Source organism: Vicugna pacos, chromosome 7, assembly GCF_048564905.1.
Source record: "Vicugna pacos chromosome 7, VicPac4, whole genome shotgun sequence".
NCBI lineage: Eukaryota > Metazoa > Chordata > Mammalia > Artiodactyla > Camelidae > Vicugna > Vicugna pacos.
In genome coordinates this window covers 2,633,894-2,650,937 of record NC_132993.1, presented here as the reverse complement: position 1 = coordinate 2,650,937, position 17,044 = coordinate 2,633,894, and the positions used below count along the sequence as shown (strand labels likewise).

The window sequence follows — 17,044 nt, the reverse complement described above, 5'->3', positions numbered from 1 at the left end:
TGCAGGCCGTAACGTGTGCATCCAGACAAGCACCGCTCTTCTCAGGTTGCGGAGCAACTTCTTCCAATGAGAGGATGCAGCTCGGAAGGGTTTGGGGTCCCCCTTGTCATGTGATCGTCATGCAACGGGCTCCCGAGGAATCCACGGCTGCTCGCTCTGTAGCAGGCTGATTGTTGACAGTTGCTGTAATCATCAAACTTAAAGTACCTTCATTACAAAATTCAGCTGTAAATGATCTTTTGCACTTTTTAGAAATACAAGCTAACCTGTTAAACAGGTAACGGGCAGCTCTGAGCTTGTTCACGAGAACACGCCACAGCCTCGGGCCTGGCTGCGCCCACCTCACGCTTTCCCAAGGCGTGTGTCCTGTCAACGAAGTCTTTGTCCTTCATTTAAGCAGCAAATATCAGTTGGCCACTTCCTAGGAGTAAGACTCTGTGCCTTTCCCCATGTGGGAGGCAAAGCTGTATGAAGTAGGCTCCCAAGGTCCATGTACAGTTGAAAAGGTGAGACATAATCACACCGCAGCTCAAAGCAGAACTCAGTGGCACTGGCTGAAGTTCATCACGGGACCCCTGGGTCACGATTCAGGCAGATGGTGAGACGTGTTGTCACAAGTCTGAGAGGCGCGTTAGTTCCAGGAGCTGCGGGAAGCAGACTCGGAAGAGCCTGGACCCCGCCCCCCGGTGCAGATCCCAGCTCCGCCACGCAAGGGACAGATGAGACCACCAGTGTATGTTTCATCGTCTCTCCTGTAGTTTGCCTAATCCCACAAAACTAATAAAACCAAGCTCCTTCTTTCATGCTCTGTATTCTGTGAATTCTGCTAAACAGCTGAAAGCTGCACCCAGGCTGACGCATGCGGGGCGCGAAAGTGCTGCTGCTGCTTAACTGCAGCTGGTTCCCACAGCCTAGCGCTTCTGCGAATCAGCCGCCCAAAGACGCTAGCTGACTCCGGCGAGCATGCCGGGGGCCCCTCGCTTTTTTCTGAAGGGGATGGTTTCTCTTGCCAAACATGCCTGCGTGTCACTCGTCATTTCTAGAGCAGTGGGTTTCATGTGACTGTAAAGGGCAAAGTGACACTCTCCCCGTTGTTAGTGAGGGTGCAGAACAGCCCAGCACTCTGTGACCCCCGCCGCGTGATGTCACTCACCCGGGTGCGTAGGAAACACGCTCGCTTTCCAGTCCGCTGGACACACGAATTGGACTGAAGCAAGACTCAGTGCTGTGGGGTGTGGCAGGGGGACCCCCAAATCCCAGGCTTGCTGTCAGCGATGGCAAGGCTTCGAAATCAAGCAGCAGCCAAGTCTGCAGGGCTGACTAGGGAGGCGTGTCTGTGGAGCAGGTATGTTAGTTGTCGGCAGCAGGTGTAGCAGCTCGGCCGGCCCCGCTTGTCGGTGTGACAGCATCGCCCAGCGTGGAAGCCTTGTGCACCAGGCACACATAATTCACGAGCCGGCGGAGAAGGAGATGCAGGTGCCCTGCCCCACAGGGCAGTGGGCAGTGGTCTCCGCTGGCCAGAGCCTCCCTCGCATCCGCCCCACCGGCCGCTGGTCCTTGAAACCACTCGCATCCACCCCACCGGCCGCTGGTCCTTGAAACCATTCATTGGTGCTAAGAGAGATTCGGGGGGCAGGGGGTGGCCAGACCTCCCGTGTCTCCGTGGCTGACCTACCGTGAGTCTCACTTCTGGCGGAAATCGCCTGTCACAGAGACGCCCTCTGAGGACGCAGCGGGAGGAGTGAGGACAGCGCCGTCTCTGCAGGTTTTCTTTTATGCTGGTGCCTGTTTGGCCGTTCCAGTTCCACGTCCTTTTTAAGCACCTCACTTTCATCTTTGGTTGTCACGTGTCTCCATCCAGTCAAGCAGGTGTAAATTAATCTTCTGAAATGAACGGGACTGGAAACCAGAGACACAAAAATAAACATTTTCTGTTTGCAGGTCTGCAACTCAGCGCTTCCCTTTCTGTAACTGGCATTTCTCCCCGCCTGGCAGCAGGGTCTTTGTTGACCAAAACTACCTCGTGTGTTGGTTGTGGATTCGCTTGCTTCAATTTATCTTCCCCCTTGGGAACAATAGAAACTGGGAAGTCAGGCTTTTAACTTGAGCCAAAATAGCCTCTGCCGCTAACTGAGTGCTGTTCTCTTGGCGGTCACCTCTCTGCGAGCAAAGCTCGGCAAGCGTCACTGTTCCGCGTCGGTGAGCGCACGGCTCTGCGCTTCAGGCTGAGCATTAGCTCTCGCGGGTGTGCTCCGGGGCGCCCCAGCCGTGAGGCAGGCTTGCCTACCACGGGCTTAAGAGGTATTAGGGCGGGGCAGAGAGAACCATGATGCACATGCTTCTGTCTGCACACGTGCGTTCACGCGTGCTTGCCCACGTGAATAGAGGAGCGTGTGCATCAGGGTGTCAGTAGGCGTAACAGCGAGAACCAGATATTTACTAGATGATGGGGATGTGCAGAGAAATACAGCTGTGTGCTTTCATAAAGCAGCTCCTCTAGCCTAAGGCTCGCCGAAAACGTGCCTGGAAGGGCGGCCGAGAAGGAGCCAGAATACTGGCCCTGCTTCTCCGTCCACACTTTCCTCCTGTCCGTCCTCGCGCCCACTGCCGGCTGACGCGCCTTCGTCTCGGGGCGGGGGCTCCAAGCGCAGCGTTCTCGTCTCCGGAAGAGCCCGCGTCCGTCCCCCGGGAGCTGGGGAGAGGAGCCGGCGTCTCCCAGCGCCCAGGCGGCGGCTGTTCCCGCTTGCCTCGCAGCCTCTGCCACCCTTGCTCAGAACAGGCCTCAGCAGCCCTGTGTCCTCCAGGTGAGACTCAGGGAAGAAGAGTCGCTGGGCGGGAACCAGCCACCAGAGCGCCGGTGGCAGAGCTGGAGCCAGGACAGGTCTCCTGAGGGCGCCCTTGCTCACGGGGCGTGCAGACTTTCGAGCCATGCACCTGCCTCTGGTGGCTGTCGGCAAAGCGCGGCTGGGTTCCTGTCCGAGGCTCTGAGCTCCTTGGTGGCAAATGCTTGGTCTGCCTCTGCCCATGTCCCCTGCACCTGGCGCTGTGCCTTGCCCGTGGTAGAGTCTCAGTGTCTGTCAGGCTGAATGACACGCAGAGCAGAAGGAAAGCGCGGAGAGGACGTGTGAGAGGAGGGGCAGCCCGGAGCGCGCCACCGCCTCCCGGTGCCCCTGCAGCGACCGCGCCGTGTCCTGGGCTGGGGCCACGACAGCCTGTGCCCAGGCACGGAGGAGGAGGGACTTTGGGGAGCATTGCCACACAACAAGGGCTTCCGCCGCACAGAGCAGCGCGGCCAGGCAGGCAGCTGTTGGCTGGACGCACCTAAGATCACTTGGAAGAAGAAGTAAAGAAACCGCCCTAAACCGTCCGCGGTGAAGCCCCTCCGGTGGCCCGTCAGCACAGCAGGCTTAACGGTTTCAGTGAGTCGGGAGGGCGCTCCTCCGAAGCTCGGGTGCCGCTCCCGTAGTTAGCGTGTTTCCTCTTTCCTCACGGACGCCCTGGAGGAGCAGCATTCGGGTCAGAGCATCACAAAGTCCGAATGTTTTCGTCTGAGTTGGGAATCTGCTGCTGCTGCTTCATTTCTTATAAGGAAGTTTGTTTTAAGTGTTTTCCTCAATTTTCAGGAACCTACGCGCCACAGCAATCTCAAAACAAGGGGGTAACCTTAAAATTCACACGGGGCAGTGGGCCGGGGCCACCCGGGCCAGAGAAGCCCGCGTGATGGCAGTGTGAGGGGGAGAACGCAGCTCCTGGACCGCCAATGGTGTGGAACGGAGGGCACCCCCTCCCAGAGGACGGCCTGACCTTCAGGCGGCGTCTGGCTCGTTGGATGGGGTTAGGTTACAATCAACAGGTTTAAACTACATACAAGGGCTGCTTTGTCACTTTAGTTCTCTGTCCTCTTTAGTTCAATGTAGTTTTTATTCATACTGTTTCTGTTCGGCTATCTTAAAGAATAGTCTATGTTCAAATGACAGTGAGGATGACACGGTTGTGATGTGGCTCTCAAGAAAGAGTGTAATCCAGATCCTGCCAGTGGAGACGGCTGACCCAGGAGCTTAGAGGAACAGGCGGGGGTGCGGCGTGTCTCAGGGCGACAGCAGCCCGAACCGCAGCACAGGGACACGGGGGTGGGCTTGATGGTCCTCCTCGAGCTGCGGTTAAATCTGCTGCCTTGATACGTGACGGCCAAGTACGCGCTTAGGAACCTTCCTCCCTTCACAGCTGATCCGTTCAGCACACGTTTTGTCTGTGGCGCTGGCTCCCGGTTCAGATCAGGCCCCGGGTGACGTGCACCCCCGGCACAGGGATCCCAGCGTGCATGTGTCTGTCTGTCTGTCTGGGGGGGGTGGACGCTTGGTAAGAGCAGTTGTGTCTTTAAAAGTGAACTTTAGTGTGACAGTTGCTGCCAGGGGTACTTCCAGCACTTTTCAGGCGACAAGTTAGAAAGAACACAGGAGAGAAATCTGCGGCAGTAAAGAGGGCGCCCTAAATGGCGTGAGAGCAGGTGACAGTGCGATTTAAGGGGACAAAGCAGGGAGGGGCAGTTTGCAGTCACACACACACACACGCACGCACATGCCAAACACAGAAAGCTGTCCGACTCCACTCAAAATTTGAAGATTGTAAGTTAAAGCAATACCAAGATGTAGTATTTGCCCACTAAAATAGTTAAAAAAAAAACCATACTTTTTTTTTTTAAAGTTGTAACATAGCCCTCCATACACCGTTAGTTGGAGGCTGATGAGACAGTGTTTGTTGGAGTCCTGGGGTCTGTGCCTGGCGCGGTACCTGCCCTCGTCCCCCTGCCCGCCCTCCCGGGACCACCCTCCCTCCCATCGCATTGGCAGAGGCACCGGAGCGGATATGAACTTCGACCCAGGACGTCCCAGGAGCCGCTGTGCCTTTGCAAGCTCCCTTCCCGTGTCCCGTGGCCGCGAGTGATGTCCGCCCCAGATAAAGTCCGCCCTTTCAGAGAATGAGGACATTGCCTGCAGGAGACCAGCCCAGCTTCCGCCGACCTGGTTACCAGGACGCAACGTTGGCAAGGAAGAAGCTTCCCTTGTGTTGAAGCCCTGAGGTTTGGGGGTGTTGTGTCCAAAACCACAGCTTATTCAGTGAAAACTGACCAGGAAAACCTTTCCACTGCGGCAGTTGCAGTGCTAGTAACCGGCTCCCCCAGCACCTTCTCACCTGTGGGCGAAGACGCGTGTTAGAGGGATTTCTGCAGCACTGTTTATGGTAAAGAAGAAACAAGGAAACAGCCCAAACATCCATCCTCAGGGCATGGACCAGAGAATTGCGGTGTATCCGTGTCATGGACCTTGTGCATCTGTTAAAGACGAGGTCTCACGGCTTGCTGGAAGTCTGTACACAACTGTGCATTACAGTGGGTACCATCCTGCAGCTTGACGCTGTCACTTGAAGCACAGTGCTTCTCACGCTTGCCCAGGGCTCGTGTGCTCTGGGGCCCTCCACTGGCTGAAGAGACTGCACCTGGGTCACCCCTCTCCTGCTTACGGCCAGCTGGGCCGCTGCAGCTCAGACACAGTCGCCGTGAAGGACAGTCCACCACGTGGGCCCCTGTGTCCGCATGCAGGGCTCTCTCTGAGCCAGGAGTAAGTGGCCTGGTTAGGTGTCAAGGATCTTTGGGTTTCAGAGCCATCGCTAAATGGTCCTCCACGGTGGCTGTGCCGTTGGCCCCATCAGTCTGGATATTGAGGCAATGCGTGTCACAGCACATGAGATATGCTGTATGTTATACCGTATATTATTGTGAGTACATCCCATGTGGCAAAAGCGTCTTCTAAATATGCCAGGAAATGACAACTACTAACTTCAAGACAGCAGTTACCTCTGGAAACAGAGCTGGCAGGTCAGGGAAGGGCGCACCGGCGACCTCAGATCTGTGGATTATGTTTTATGTTGTTAAAACGGAGGCGGTGCGGCACACCGGAAATTGACGCAACATTGTGCACTGAACTGTACTTCAGTTAAAAAAACAGAAAACCACACACACAAAAGACATCACCTAAAAATGAAAGACAAACGCAGTGACAGGTGACTTCACAATCAACACAACAGACACCAAAAGAAGAAAGCAAGCCTAGGGCGATAGACGTAACCTTAAGACTTGCTGAAGCTGAGATTTACATGAAAGTGTCTTTTCGGTGGTTTATCTGTGCGTTTGAATGTTTGCGTATGTGTGAACACGACCGCATATTTGCAGAGAAACACTTTGGGCCATTTTTAAAAGCCATTTAAGTTACTGCTGGACAGTGACGGTAAGAAGGGTCTTTAACTTGTCACTTACTCTTTCCTTTAGTGTTTGAATTTTTTTTTAGAAACATGTAGCAAGTTCACGAATTTAGAAATGAGAAGGGACTAATGCAGGCGCAGAAACCTCCCTGTTGTGTGGATGAGAGGAGGACACAAAGCTCTCGAAACCTGTGTTTTCTCATCTGAAAAGTGTGGTTTGAAGCGTCTGCTTTGCCGAGCTGCTGTGAGGATTAGAAATTATTCACACTGAACACCCAGCAGAGCGCCTTCTACATAGTAGGCACTAAATAAATAATGGTTGTTTGCGTTATTAATGAGGATGTAGGAGCCACTCTGTTTGCAAATTGACTCGCCCTGAACTGTGCAGAGCCGTCAGGAGCTGATCTGGTCTCCCCCACGTGCTCCCCATGGGGAGGTGGGTCTTGGAGCCAGAAAACTTAGTTTGACTCGATGATTGAAACCCACAGCTGGTGTTTAGGTCTCTTTCGGTGAGTGCTGTCCCTTCAGGTTAAACGCACGGTGTCCCACGTCACTGCTGCCCCCTCCCTGTCCCTCGGTCGAGGGCATCAGAGTTAGCAAATCAAACGTCAGGACGCCCAGTAACATTAGATTTCACGTGAACAACAAATTTTTGTAGTAAGTCCCAGTGCTGCGTGGGACATATTTATACTAAAATATATATACATAGTTTATCTGAAATTCAAATATAGCTGGCTGGCCTGCACTTTTGTAGACAGTGCGAGCTGTGGGAGAGTGGGGAAGGGGCACATGATGGGGGATGGGACCCCTAGACCCTGGATGTGCACTGGATGGTGTCTGGGCCCCAGCCTGGGCAGTGGGCAGGCCACGAGGTCCATGGCTGGTGTGACCCACGGGGCATCTCACCCCTCAGCGGCACCTCAGACCCATTGCTTTCCTGCCACACACTCTCTGGGCCCTGGGCTAGGATGTCCAGCCCGCAGCCCCCTGGCTCTCAGCTCCCTTGTCGCACGGCCCGTGAGGCGGCAGGAAGCCTGATGATGATTCCAGGGAAGCCACTGAGCAGCGCGTCTCCTCCAGCTCAACGCACCACCCCCGTGGGCTCACAGCACCCCGGAGCCCCCGGCCTGAAGCCGAGGAACAGCCCTGGAGCCTGGGTGGCCCCAGGACGGATCTGGCTCGCTCTGCCCACCGGCCTCCCACCTACCTCCTCTCCCCTCTCTCCCCTCGTCCTCCTGAGTCCCCGGGGCCCAAGGGCGGCCCTCCCCCGTCGGGTTTCTGGTCATTCATTCAGCATTCGCTCCTCAAAGGTGTAATCCAGCCCCAGCTGCGTGCCGAACACTGTTCCAGACGCTGGAAAGAACGGCAGTGAACCAGACAGGTTTTCAGAGTTTCTTCCTGCGTGTTCTAGTGCAGCTGAAAGGGGCAGCGCGCAGATAGCCTGCAGATCCACGCCACGGGGGTTTTCTGGGGTCTCGGTCCGCGCGGAGCTCGGGGAAGAGCCGGCCCCGGGTGGAGGCCGGCGGGACGGGCGTGCAGGGGTCCTTTTCCGCTGGGTGGCTGCGGGAAGCCTTGAGCAGAGACCTAATGAAGACGGGGACGAGCCACGTCAGTGTCTGGGGACAGAGACCCAGACAGAGAGACAGTCAGTGGTGCCCTGGTGTCCCCAGGGCCCAGATGCGGTCAGAGACACCACCACGCTTGCCTCTGAATATACATTCAAAGTACAGGAGAAAGGGCTTAGAAAGGCCTCCTCTCCTTTCTGGACTCTCCTTTGCTACAGAGAAGAGCGAGGTCGACCGGTAGACTGGACTCCCGCTGCCCAGCCTGCTGGGCCTGGGCTGTGGTTGCGCGACCCCCTCAGGGCCGTCCGCCTCGGGACGGCCTCGGGGCTGGAAGCTGAAACACAACTGAGTGTTTGCAGCATAATCCTGCTACACTGGAAGGTTCTTACCGCGTGTCACGGGAGCCCAGTGGAGGGGATGGCTTCCTGCAGGAGCAGCCAGCAAAGCGGCTTGGAAGGTGGCTTGGGACCGAGGCTCGAGTGACCGCCCCCTGTTCCTGCCAACGACGGCCACGTGGGGCTGTGTCTGGAGAGTCAAAAGTAGGTTGTTGGGGTCTGGACCAAATGGACTGCCTTGTGCAACGATGCTGTATGTCATTAGAATGATCTAAAAACGCACGCTTCTAACTGGGCGCATTGGAGCACAGTGTTAGGAAGGCGCGCCCTGACCCCAGGGGCCTGGCCCCTGCTGTCCGTCCTTGGTGGCTGTCCCGCGGAGCCACGTGTGCAGGGTCCCCACGAGCAGATGTCACGAAGACTTGGTTCTCTTTTGTTTTCAGCCAAACTAACCTGTTCTTTCTGTTTCTCCTCTGGTCTCTCTTCTCTACCCGACGCAGGTCCTGGGGTCCCCACGGTGACCGTACACAACACCACAGACAAGAAAAGTAAGTGCTTTTTGGTCTTTTCTGAAATCTCGCTGCGACTCGGGAGGAAAGAAGCAGAACTGTGCGAGCTCACCCAGGCACACAGTCTGTTTGGAGACAGGGATGGGCCATGTCCTGGTGGCTCAGAGTCAACCCCGCCACCACCCACGCTGGTTAGCATGATGGAAGTGGAGGTCCCCGACCCCACCGGTGCCAAGGCCTCGTCTACGACGCTGAGCCGGGCACACAGCCCCGTGACCAGAGCGGCCAGTGTGGGCTCCTGAGGCCCGGCCCTGCCCACATCCTCCCTCCTCTGGACCCTCGCACTGGGGCAGGGCCCCTGGGCGCTCTGAGCGCATGTCTCTGTGGGTCTGGGGGCATCGTCGTGGCACTGATGTGAGGCGGGGGCTTCACGTTCATGCAGCTGCTGGAAACTTTCCAGGGGCTCTTGAGGGCCCCACGCACTCTGGGGTAGACGTGTGTACGTGTGTATTTACGCAAAAAAATGGAAATGATGTTGCAGTCCCAGGCAGACCCTCCATCAGGCTGCGAAGTAGAGAGCTTGACCTGGTCCCTTTCTCAGCCTTACTCTGCCCGAGTGCACGAGGAATCCTGAGCCTTTACTTTCCTTGGTCCCCCACTCCTTCCCACAGTGCCACCCCCTTGGGTACCGCCGTCCCTGGCAGGACCCTGCTCAGTGTCCCCCCCTCTGCACAGGGAGTCGGGCCCCAGGGCGGCCTTTGCAGTCCCCGCAGGAAGCCATCTGCCTCTTATCTCTGTGGAGAGTTTCAGGGGTTCCCCGAGGAGAGCCGGTTAGAGGAGAGTCTTGAAAAGGAGAGCTCCAGAAGCATTCAGACACGGGTTAAAAAGTGGTTAAAGTGTCCAAAAGTGGATAAAACAGATTTAAAGAGGTGGTATTTAGAAATATTCCCAGGTAACGCTAATATTCTGCAAAACTGTCAGATCATTGCTGGACGCCCGGAACTAAAGGTAAGCAGTGATACAGTCAAAAGTAAATAAATAATTTAAATGCAAAGAAAAAAAGGCCCACCAAAACGGACGCCAGGATGGATATGAAGGCCGCTCAGAATCCTCGTGTGACACCCATGGGTACACGGATGGGGGGCCGGCAGGGCGCGTCCTTCTAGCATCCTCCCCGGGCTCGGGGGCAAGTTCTCTAGGTCAGGAGAGGCGCCCGGCCTCCGGCCTCTGCTCCAGCACAGCTGGGACCGTCCTGGGGGCAGTGAGATTTGGGGGTCTGGCCATATGTCCGAGAGAGGCAGGGACCCCCAGGGCTGGAGAGCAATGGTCTGTGCTGCTCACCCGTGGGCGGAGGGCGTGGAGAGCCCACGAGGAGGCCGGCCCGCCAGGGCGGGTGGACCCCCAAACAGGGCACAGCCCGGAGGGGCTGCAGACACCCCCCCAGCGCAATAGGCCTCTTTTAAAGTTCTTCATCTTAGCTGTAGTTTTCACTTTAAAAAACAGAAACTTTTCATACACCATCAACTAGGGAAATTTTTTTTCTTTAAAGATGTGTATTATTCATTTTGAATGTCTGTTAAAACTTAAGAGTACATAGATAATTTCCTAATATTTTATGAAGTTTTTTCCTCCTTAAAAACCTGTAGCCTGATGAAAATTGGGTGAGATGTACGGTTCCTGCATTGCACCAACGTCGGTGTCCTGTCTAGATATTGTACTAGAGCGATCACACCTCAGTCATCACACTAGAGTCATCACACTATAGTCATCGCACCTCAGTCATCACACTACAGCCATCACACTAGTCATCACACTACAGTGACTACCCTACAGTCATCACACCATAGCCATCACACTACAGCCATCTCACTACAGTGACTATGCTACAGCCATCACACCACAGTCAGCACACCGCAGTCATCACACTGCAGTGAGCACGCTACAGTCATCACACTACAGCTGTCACAGTACAATCATCGCATCGCAGCCATCACACTACAGCCGTTCCACTACGGTGACTACAGTCATTATCACGCCACAATTATTGTGCCATGGTTGTCACACCGCTGTCACTGCAGTACAGTGATCACACTGCGGTGCTCACACTACAGGCAGCATGTGGGAACAGAGGGAGGGGGTGGAGGCTCGTGGGACATTTTCCTGCTCTTGGGCCTCAGAATCCTTAACCGTGATCACATCCAGGCCTGAATGTGGCTGAAAGGCAAACTGCGTTCTTAAAAGGTAGGCACGGGGTTAACCCCATGACTTGGACAGAGTAACAGGACTCTCCAAAGAAGTGAAAGTATTTAAGTGATGGCTTTCTTAAGTGGGTCACATCTAGTTTTTAAATTGCCAATTCATAGGAAGTTTCCAGAACAGTGCACTGAGCTCTGTGCTACCCCAGCAGTGACCTCCCCCTGTTCCCACACGCTGGATAAAGTCACCGTCATTCTCCTAAGGCCCACCACGTGTGAGTGAAAATGAAAAAGGTGTGTATCTCAGACATGTCTGAACACACCAATACAATATTTCATTTGTTCTATTTATAAGATAAAGAAACACAGGGGGTCCGTGCGGTGCTCTTGAGAGAGCTCAGGAGAGCTTTGCCAGGGCCCTCCAGCAGGGCAGGACTTGCCGCCCCTGAGCCTGAGAAGCTGCCCAGCTCTCCTGGGCAGCCGAGCGTCCACCTCCTCCCACTGTTGGCGGGAGCTGCGGGAGCCAGGCAGCCCAGGCCGTGCCGTGGGCCGTAGTCTGCGGCACCGCTCCCGACAGCGGTGTTTTGAAGAAGCGTCTGTCTGCAGGTGGCCCGCCCTCCCGTGTTGCACTCCCGGCAGCAAAGGGACGGGACCAGGGGGACGGGACCAGGGGGACGGGAGGTGAGCAGCAGTAGCTCCCGGGAGGAGGCTGCCTTGCACGGGGTGTCCCGTTCCTCTCCGTGACATGTCACAGCAGACCTGCAGGGGACACCCTAGTGCTTCCTCTCAGCTGAGCGCTGGCTGACAGGACAGGACAGCACTCACGTCCTGGACAGCGTGTGGCGTTCTCTCCCGTCACCTTTGCTTTCCAAGCCTCCGCGTATGTTAGAGTCGAGCTCCGGAGCCTAGTTCAGCCTCGGGAGGCGCTTCCTCCTGGCTTTGCCTGTTTCTGCGTTTATAGTTCTCAGTGCAGAACAGGACGTCAGAATTGTTTGGACGTTTGACGTAAGCCACCAAAGTAAGTTGGAAGGTGAGTGATGACTGCGGCTGTGCTGGTGTGGTACCCACCGGCCCAGAGAACACGGGTGTTTGTGTTTGGGGTCTGACTGAGCTCAGACGCGGTGGCTTGAGCGGCGCCAGGAAGACGCTCCCCGCCCATCCCCCCCACCCAGCAGGTGCCGGAAATAGCCTCGCAGAGCCTTCCCCACGGGCCGGGACGCACACCTGCGCGAAGGCTTCTTTTAAAATATGGAAATCTCTTACATCCGTTGGGTTTGCATTTGGGCAAGTGTGACAGGAATCTCCAGGTAGCAGCTGTTCAAACTGGGCGGAAGGCATTTCCCTCCATGTGCCGCTCAGGGCTGCAGTGGCCACTTCGTAATTGTCACCCCCCCACCTGCCCCGCCCAGTGCATGTCAGCATGTAGCTGTCACCCTCCAGGGTGCTTCGTAGTGCAGAGTGGCCTCGCACCTGCACTCTAGGCTGGAAGACAGAGAAAGGGTCACACACACGGGTGACTCCGGTGATGGGGGCAGTCCCTCCGCTGTCTTCCTGAGGAGCCGCCGACACTTCTGCTTCCATCTCCCTGGTTATGACTCAGCCGTGCGTCCGGGCCTGGCTGCCAGGAGCGCTGGGTAGTGTCTTTGATCTGGGCTCCCGCCACCTCAAAGTCAGGAGGCCATCACTGAGTGATGACAGCTGCCCTGACCACCACCGCGATCTCAGTGGCTCTGTGTGTGGCTTCTGGGGGCTGCGGGAGCCCACAAGGGGCTTACAACGGCGAAGTGTGCTGTGCCCGGTTCTGAGGTGCGGGTCCCAGCTCACAGGGTCTGCAGGGGTCTTCCTTCTGAGGCTGGTGGGAGAAGCTGTCCTGGCCCTCCCAGCGACTGCGGGCTGGCTGGCCGCCTTTAGCGTCCTTGGCTTAGGAGACATTGCCCGGTCTCTCCGGCTTCGTGTGTGCAGGTCTGTGTCCACATCGACCCGTCTCACGAGGACACCAGTCACATTGGATCAGGGCCCATCCATGGCCTCAGTCTAACTTGACTTGCTCCGCAAAGACCCCATTTCCAGACGAGGTCACCCTCACAGGTCCTGAGGGCCTGGGCTTCAGCGTCTTTTGTGGGGACACAATTCCAGCCAACACACAGCAGAGCACGGGCTCCATTCCACCCGCGCAGAGTGCAGGCGGGTCCTCCTGGCGCTCCGGGGAGGGGGGGGCCGGGACTGCAGGTTCCTTCCAGAGTGTGGCCCCAGGCTCTCCAAGGGCCGGGCTTGTGGCCCTGTGGGTGGGAAGAGGGAAAATGAGAAGACTTTGTGGGATTTTTGTGTCGAGACCTCGAAGTGGCACAGCCCCATCTGCCCGACCTCCCTCACGTGGGCCCCCGACGGCACGAGGGTCCGCGTGCCTGGGAAGGAGGGGAGACTGACGGGGTCCCGGCCACCGTTGCAGGAAAGGGGAAGGAGACCGAATCCAGGAGGCAAGTCCCTGAGAGGAGTGATCTCGTGGGTAATTACTGGCCGTTTTCGTGTTGGTTCCTTTGCTCTGAGCGAGCTTGTGAGAGAGTTCCCGTGTACCGGACCATGAAGGTCCAGGATTAAGACAGGTCCCCAAAAGGGGGACCCCACCAACAAAGATTCTCTGACTGTGGCTGCGAGCACCAGGGCCAGCAGGAGCCAGTAGGAGGGGGGACCACACAGGGGAGAGGGGCTGGTGTAGACGCCTAAGATCTGACACCTGAACCTGCACTTAAAGGGCTTAGAACCACTTAGGACATAAAAGACATGAAGACACAAGACAGAAAGTGCAATGATTCACGCAGACGTCCAGGAGAAGCCATGAAGACTTAACACATTAATTAGTGACGGCTTTGAGTTCTGGGCCCTTGCCAAACCCAGGGACGCGGTCCCAGCCGACCTGCAGGAATAGACCGACCTGGACTTAAGGCTTCAGAGAAGATTGTCAGGGTCCTTCAGATGTGGCAGGGATTTGAGTGCAGGTTACCCTGGGTTTTTTTTTAAATTATTGTCTTCATTTTCCCTGCACTGCTGTGGAAAACAGCTGCTTCTCTGAGACATCTCTGTGGAAAGTATCATATCAGAGAAATGGGTTTCCTGCTGCCCATCGTGGCCCAGCCCCAAACGCAGAAGCACAAGGTTTGCAGCTGGCTGGAGCTAAAGTGATGAGGGACCCACCGCTGTCCCCTCACCCAGCAAGGCTGCAGGGCGCTCCCCCGCCCTCCCCTCACCAGTTTCACACAAACCTCGCCCTCCGTCTGCTTTCCGCTGCCCCTCTGGGGCTGTGTCCCCACACTTCTGCTTCACTGCTCCTTTGTCCCAAGTCTGTCTGCAGCTGCAGACCAGCGCCTGCTGCCCTGACCCTGGCGGATGCGCTCACACCCCTCTGCTGCCCGAGCACCCCGGCGGGTGCGCTCACACCCCTCTGCTGCCCGAGCACCCCTGGCAGGTGTGCTCACACCCCTCTGCTGCCCAAGCGAGCGTCTGGTAATCGAGTGTCTTCCAGACCTGAACAATAAGCAGACACTGTCTAAAGGAAAAGCAACTGAGGCTGACTGTATGTCTGTGGACACCAGTTTAAGAACATGAGCTTAACCCCACATCCTAGTTCCTAAAAAATGTATTTCAATCCCAAACGGGCACAGCAAAAGAGAATCTTTATACTTTTGGTCAGGAGAAGAATTGAACTTTTGCTTATCATTAAAATGACCAAAAAATAATTTGATTCTCAGTAACAGGTGCCCATTTTTGGAACGATGGGCGGATGCCTGCCCAGTGGTGACTTACTAGTTGACGACACTGGGAGTGTGGGACGCTGTGCACCCCGGGGCTCAGGGCAGAAAACGAAGGACCCATTTTGTTCTGGGAATCAGAGGTTTTAGAGTAAATTGATGTCAGGCAACAAATCAAGCCTCTTCGTTTTGAAGTCTGGAAGCCGGCGCCTCCAGGGCTGCGGTCTCTGCTCCACGTCACACAGTTCACGGGGCGAGGCCTGTCCTTTCTCCCAGCTTATTGTCTTCTGCAAGAACTATGTACGTCGGTCCTGCCTGGTTGTCAGCCCTCAGCGGAGCGCCCCCCGGCTCCCCTATCTGGGAATAACCCGAAATCCCCACCCTCTGTGTGTGTGGCAGGTGCCAGACCCCAAGGCCTTGGCACCCCACTTCTGGGGGTTACGATCACCATGGGTACAGTCAGCTGGTGCGTGACGAAGCCCGTCCACCTCCATCCTTGCCCCCCGCCCGTGACCCCGCGAGGAAGCACATGCAGCCTCAGCCCCGCCCCAGGAAAGAAAATCGAGGTTCAAGTGGCGAGAATCCTGACTGCTCAGACTGCTTCTTCTGGAATTCTGACTGTTCAGGAGCAGATAATCTCAACAAGAGGAGAAAGCGGGAAGAAGCAGGAAGAGGGAGGAAGGGAGAGACGGAAAACAGCGAGAAGTCGGTCGCACAGGGGATGCTCCAGTGAGCTCAGGGGTTTAAAAGTCTAACTAGAATGTTCATTCTTCAGTCATTCAGGCTGGCCGTGGGCCTCATGCTGGGCAGGTGCCAGTCACCGGGCTGGGTCTCAAGGAGACTCTGACTTGCAAATAGTGATCTGAGCGGCAGACCCCACCCTGGACCCCAAGCCTGAGCCACCTGGGAAATTAGAGCTGGAAGTTGCAGGTCCTGATAGCAAGTCAAACCCAGAGCTGAGCCAGCCCCTGGGCATCGGCGCTGGGAAGCCTGCGGGGTTTCCTTTGTGTGTTTAACTTCTGACGCATCTGATTTCGGCCCACGGGGCCTTCTGGCCTGTCTCGTCCCCAGCTTCATCCCCCCAGAACAGAATGCCCTCAGGTTTTGGTTTGTCTGTCAGACTGGGTGGGCCCCTCTCGGGTGAGGGGTGCTGTCAGCGCCCAGGGCCTGGGCCTGGCTGAGGTGCGATGGGCCCATCGAAGCCTCCCGGCGCCTCTGCCCGCACTCGGATCAGGGTGCGTCGCCTGCAGGGCCAGATGGCTCTCAGACCAGCCTTCGGGCCTCAGGTGTATGTCACACTGGCTCTGCTCTTCATGGGTGAAAAGTCGCGCTCAGGCCTGGCTGGCCACGGGGCCCCACTGGAAAAATTCCAGGAGTGTCATGTAGGCAGATGGTGTTCGTCCCCACCTGCACGGACTGCCCTGCCTGTGGTCCTGCGAGATCCGGGCCCCGCCAGGCCCACGCCACGGGTGCTGGTCCTACACGGGGATGCATCCTGAATATCTCAGGGAGACAAGACTGGTTTGGGGCCCGGAGGAAGGCTGGAGGCCTGGGAGTGATGGTGGCAGCAGTGGTGAGCGCGGCCACACCGCAGAGCCCTGGTCATGGCTGTGCGGCTGTAGATTCTCCGTGTCTGATCTCATGTCCCCTCGTCACAGCCTGTGAGGCAGGAGCTCGGCCTTGTGCCCAGCCTGGGCAGTGGAGGAGGGACACCAAACTCTGAAACAGTCATTTCAAATTTCAGAGCAGGGCAGAATTCAGCCCCCTGACCCAGAGCCGCCCCCGGAAAACTTGACTTCCTTCCCTTTAGAAAATCTTGTCTACAGCCAGAGCCTGCAGGGGTCATGGACGTGCCTCGGAATCACTTAGAAGCCGCCTCCTCAAGAGCGTAATTGTGGTTGGGACCGAAGCGTTCCGACAGCTCATGTGACGGGTCGAGAAGCAACACACCCACGTCAGTAGTTGCCGGCTTTGAGGCGAGTGTGGAAGGGGCGTGACCTCGGGGTGCGGACACAATTCGGGGGAGGGCTGTGAGCCCCCGACTCCCCCCTCCAGCGCCGCCTGCAGGACAAAGTGGCCGCGGGTTGGGTCAGTGCGGGGGCGTGTGGACGGCGCCCACAGCGCCCGGCAGCTGCTCGTGGGCCGCCCGGCGCGGCTCCTGCCCGGGAACTCCTGCCCAGGCCTCTGTGTGCTACCTCCTTCTGCCGGGGGACCGCCTCCACGGCCGGGTGGAGCCACAGCGGTTCTTTTTTGTGATGATGCCAGGTGCAGGCTGGGTGCACCCGGCCCCTTCTCACACGGCTCTCTGCCTGGGAGCCACCCCTGCCCCTCCCCGTCTTCCTCCGAGTGACACGCCCCCCTGAGGGGCATCACCTGTCCCGTCAGGCTCCTGAGGACAGGTAGGAGGGACGACAGGCCGGGAGATGCCAGGAGGTG

At 56.9% G+C, this 17,044-nt stretch overlaps 1 protein-coding gene across 3 annotated transcripts in view; it reads left to right on the top strand.

The window, feature by feature from the left end:
• Positions 1–17,044, top strand: part of DPP6 (dipeptidyl peptidase like 6) — an 837,334-nt gene that overhangs the window by 794,916 nt on the left and 25,374 nt on the right. For all 3 annotated transcript variants that reach the window (XM_072964103.1, XM_072964105.1, XM_072964104.1), the window contains exon 17: positions 8,659–8,706. In XM_072964103.1, coding sequence (XP_072820204.1) covers positions 8,659–8,706 — 48 coding nt within the window. The remainder of the gene's footprint in view (positions 1–8,658; positions 8,707–17,044) is intronic.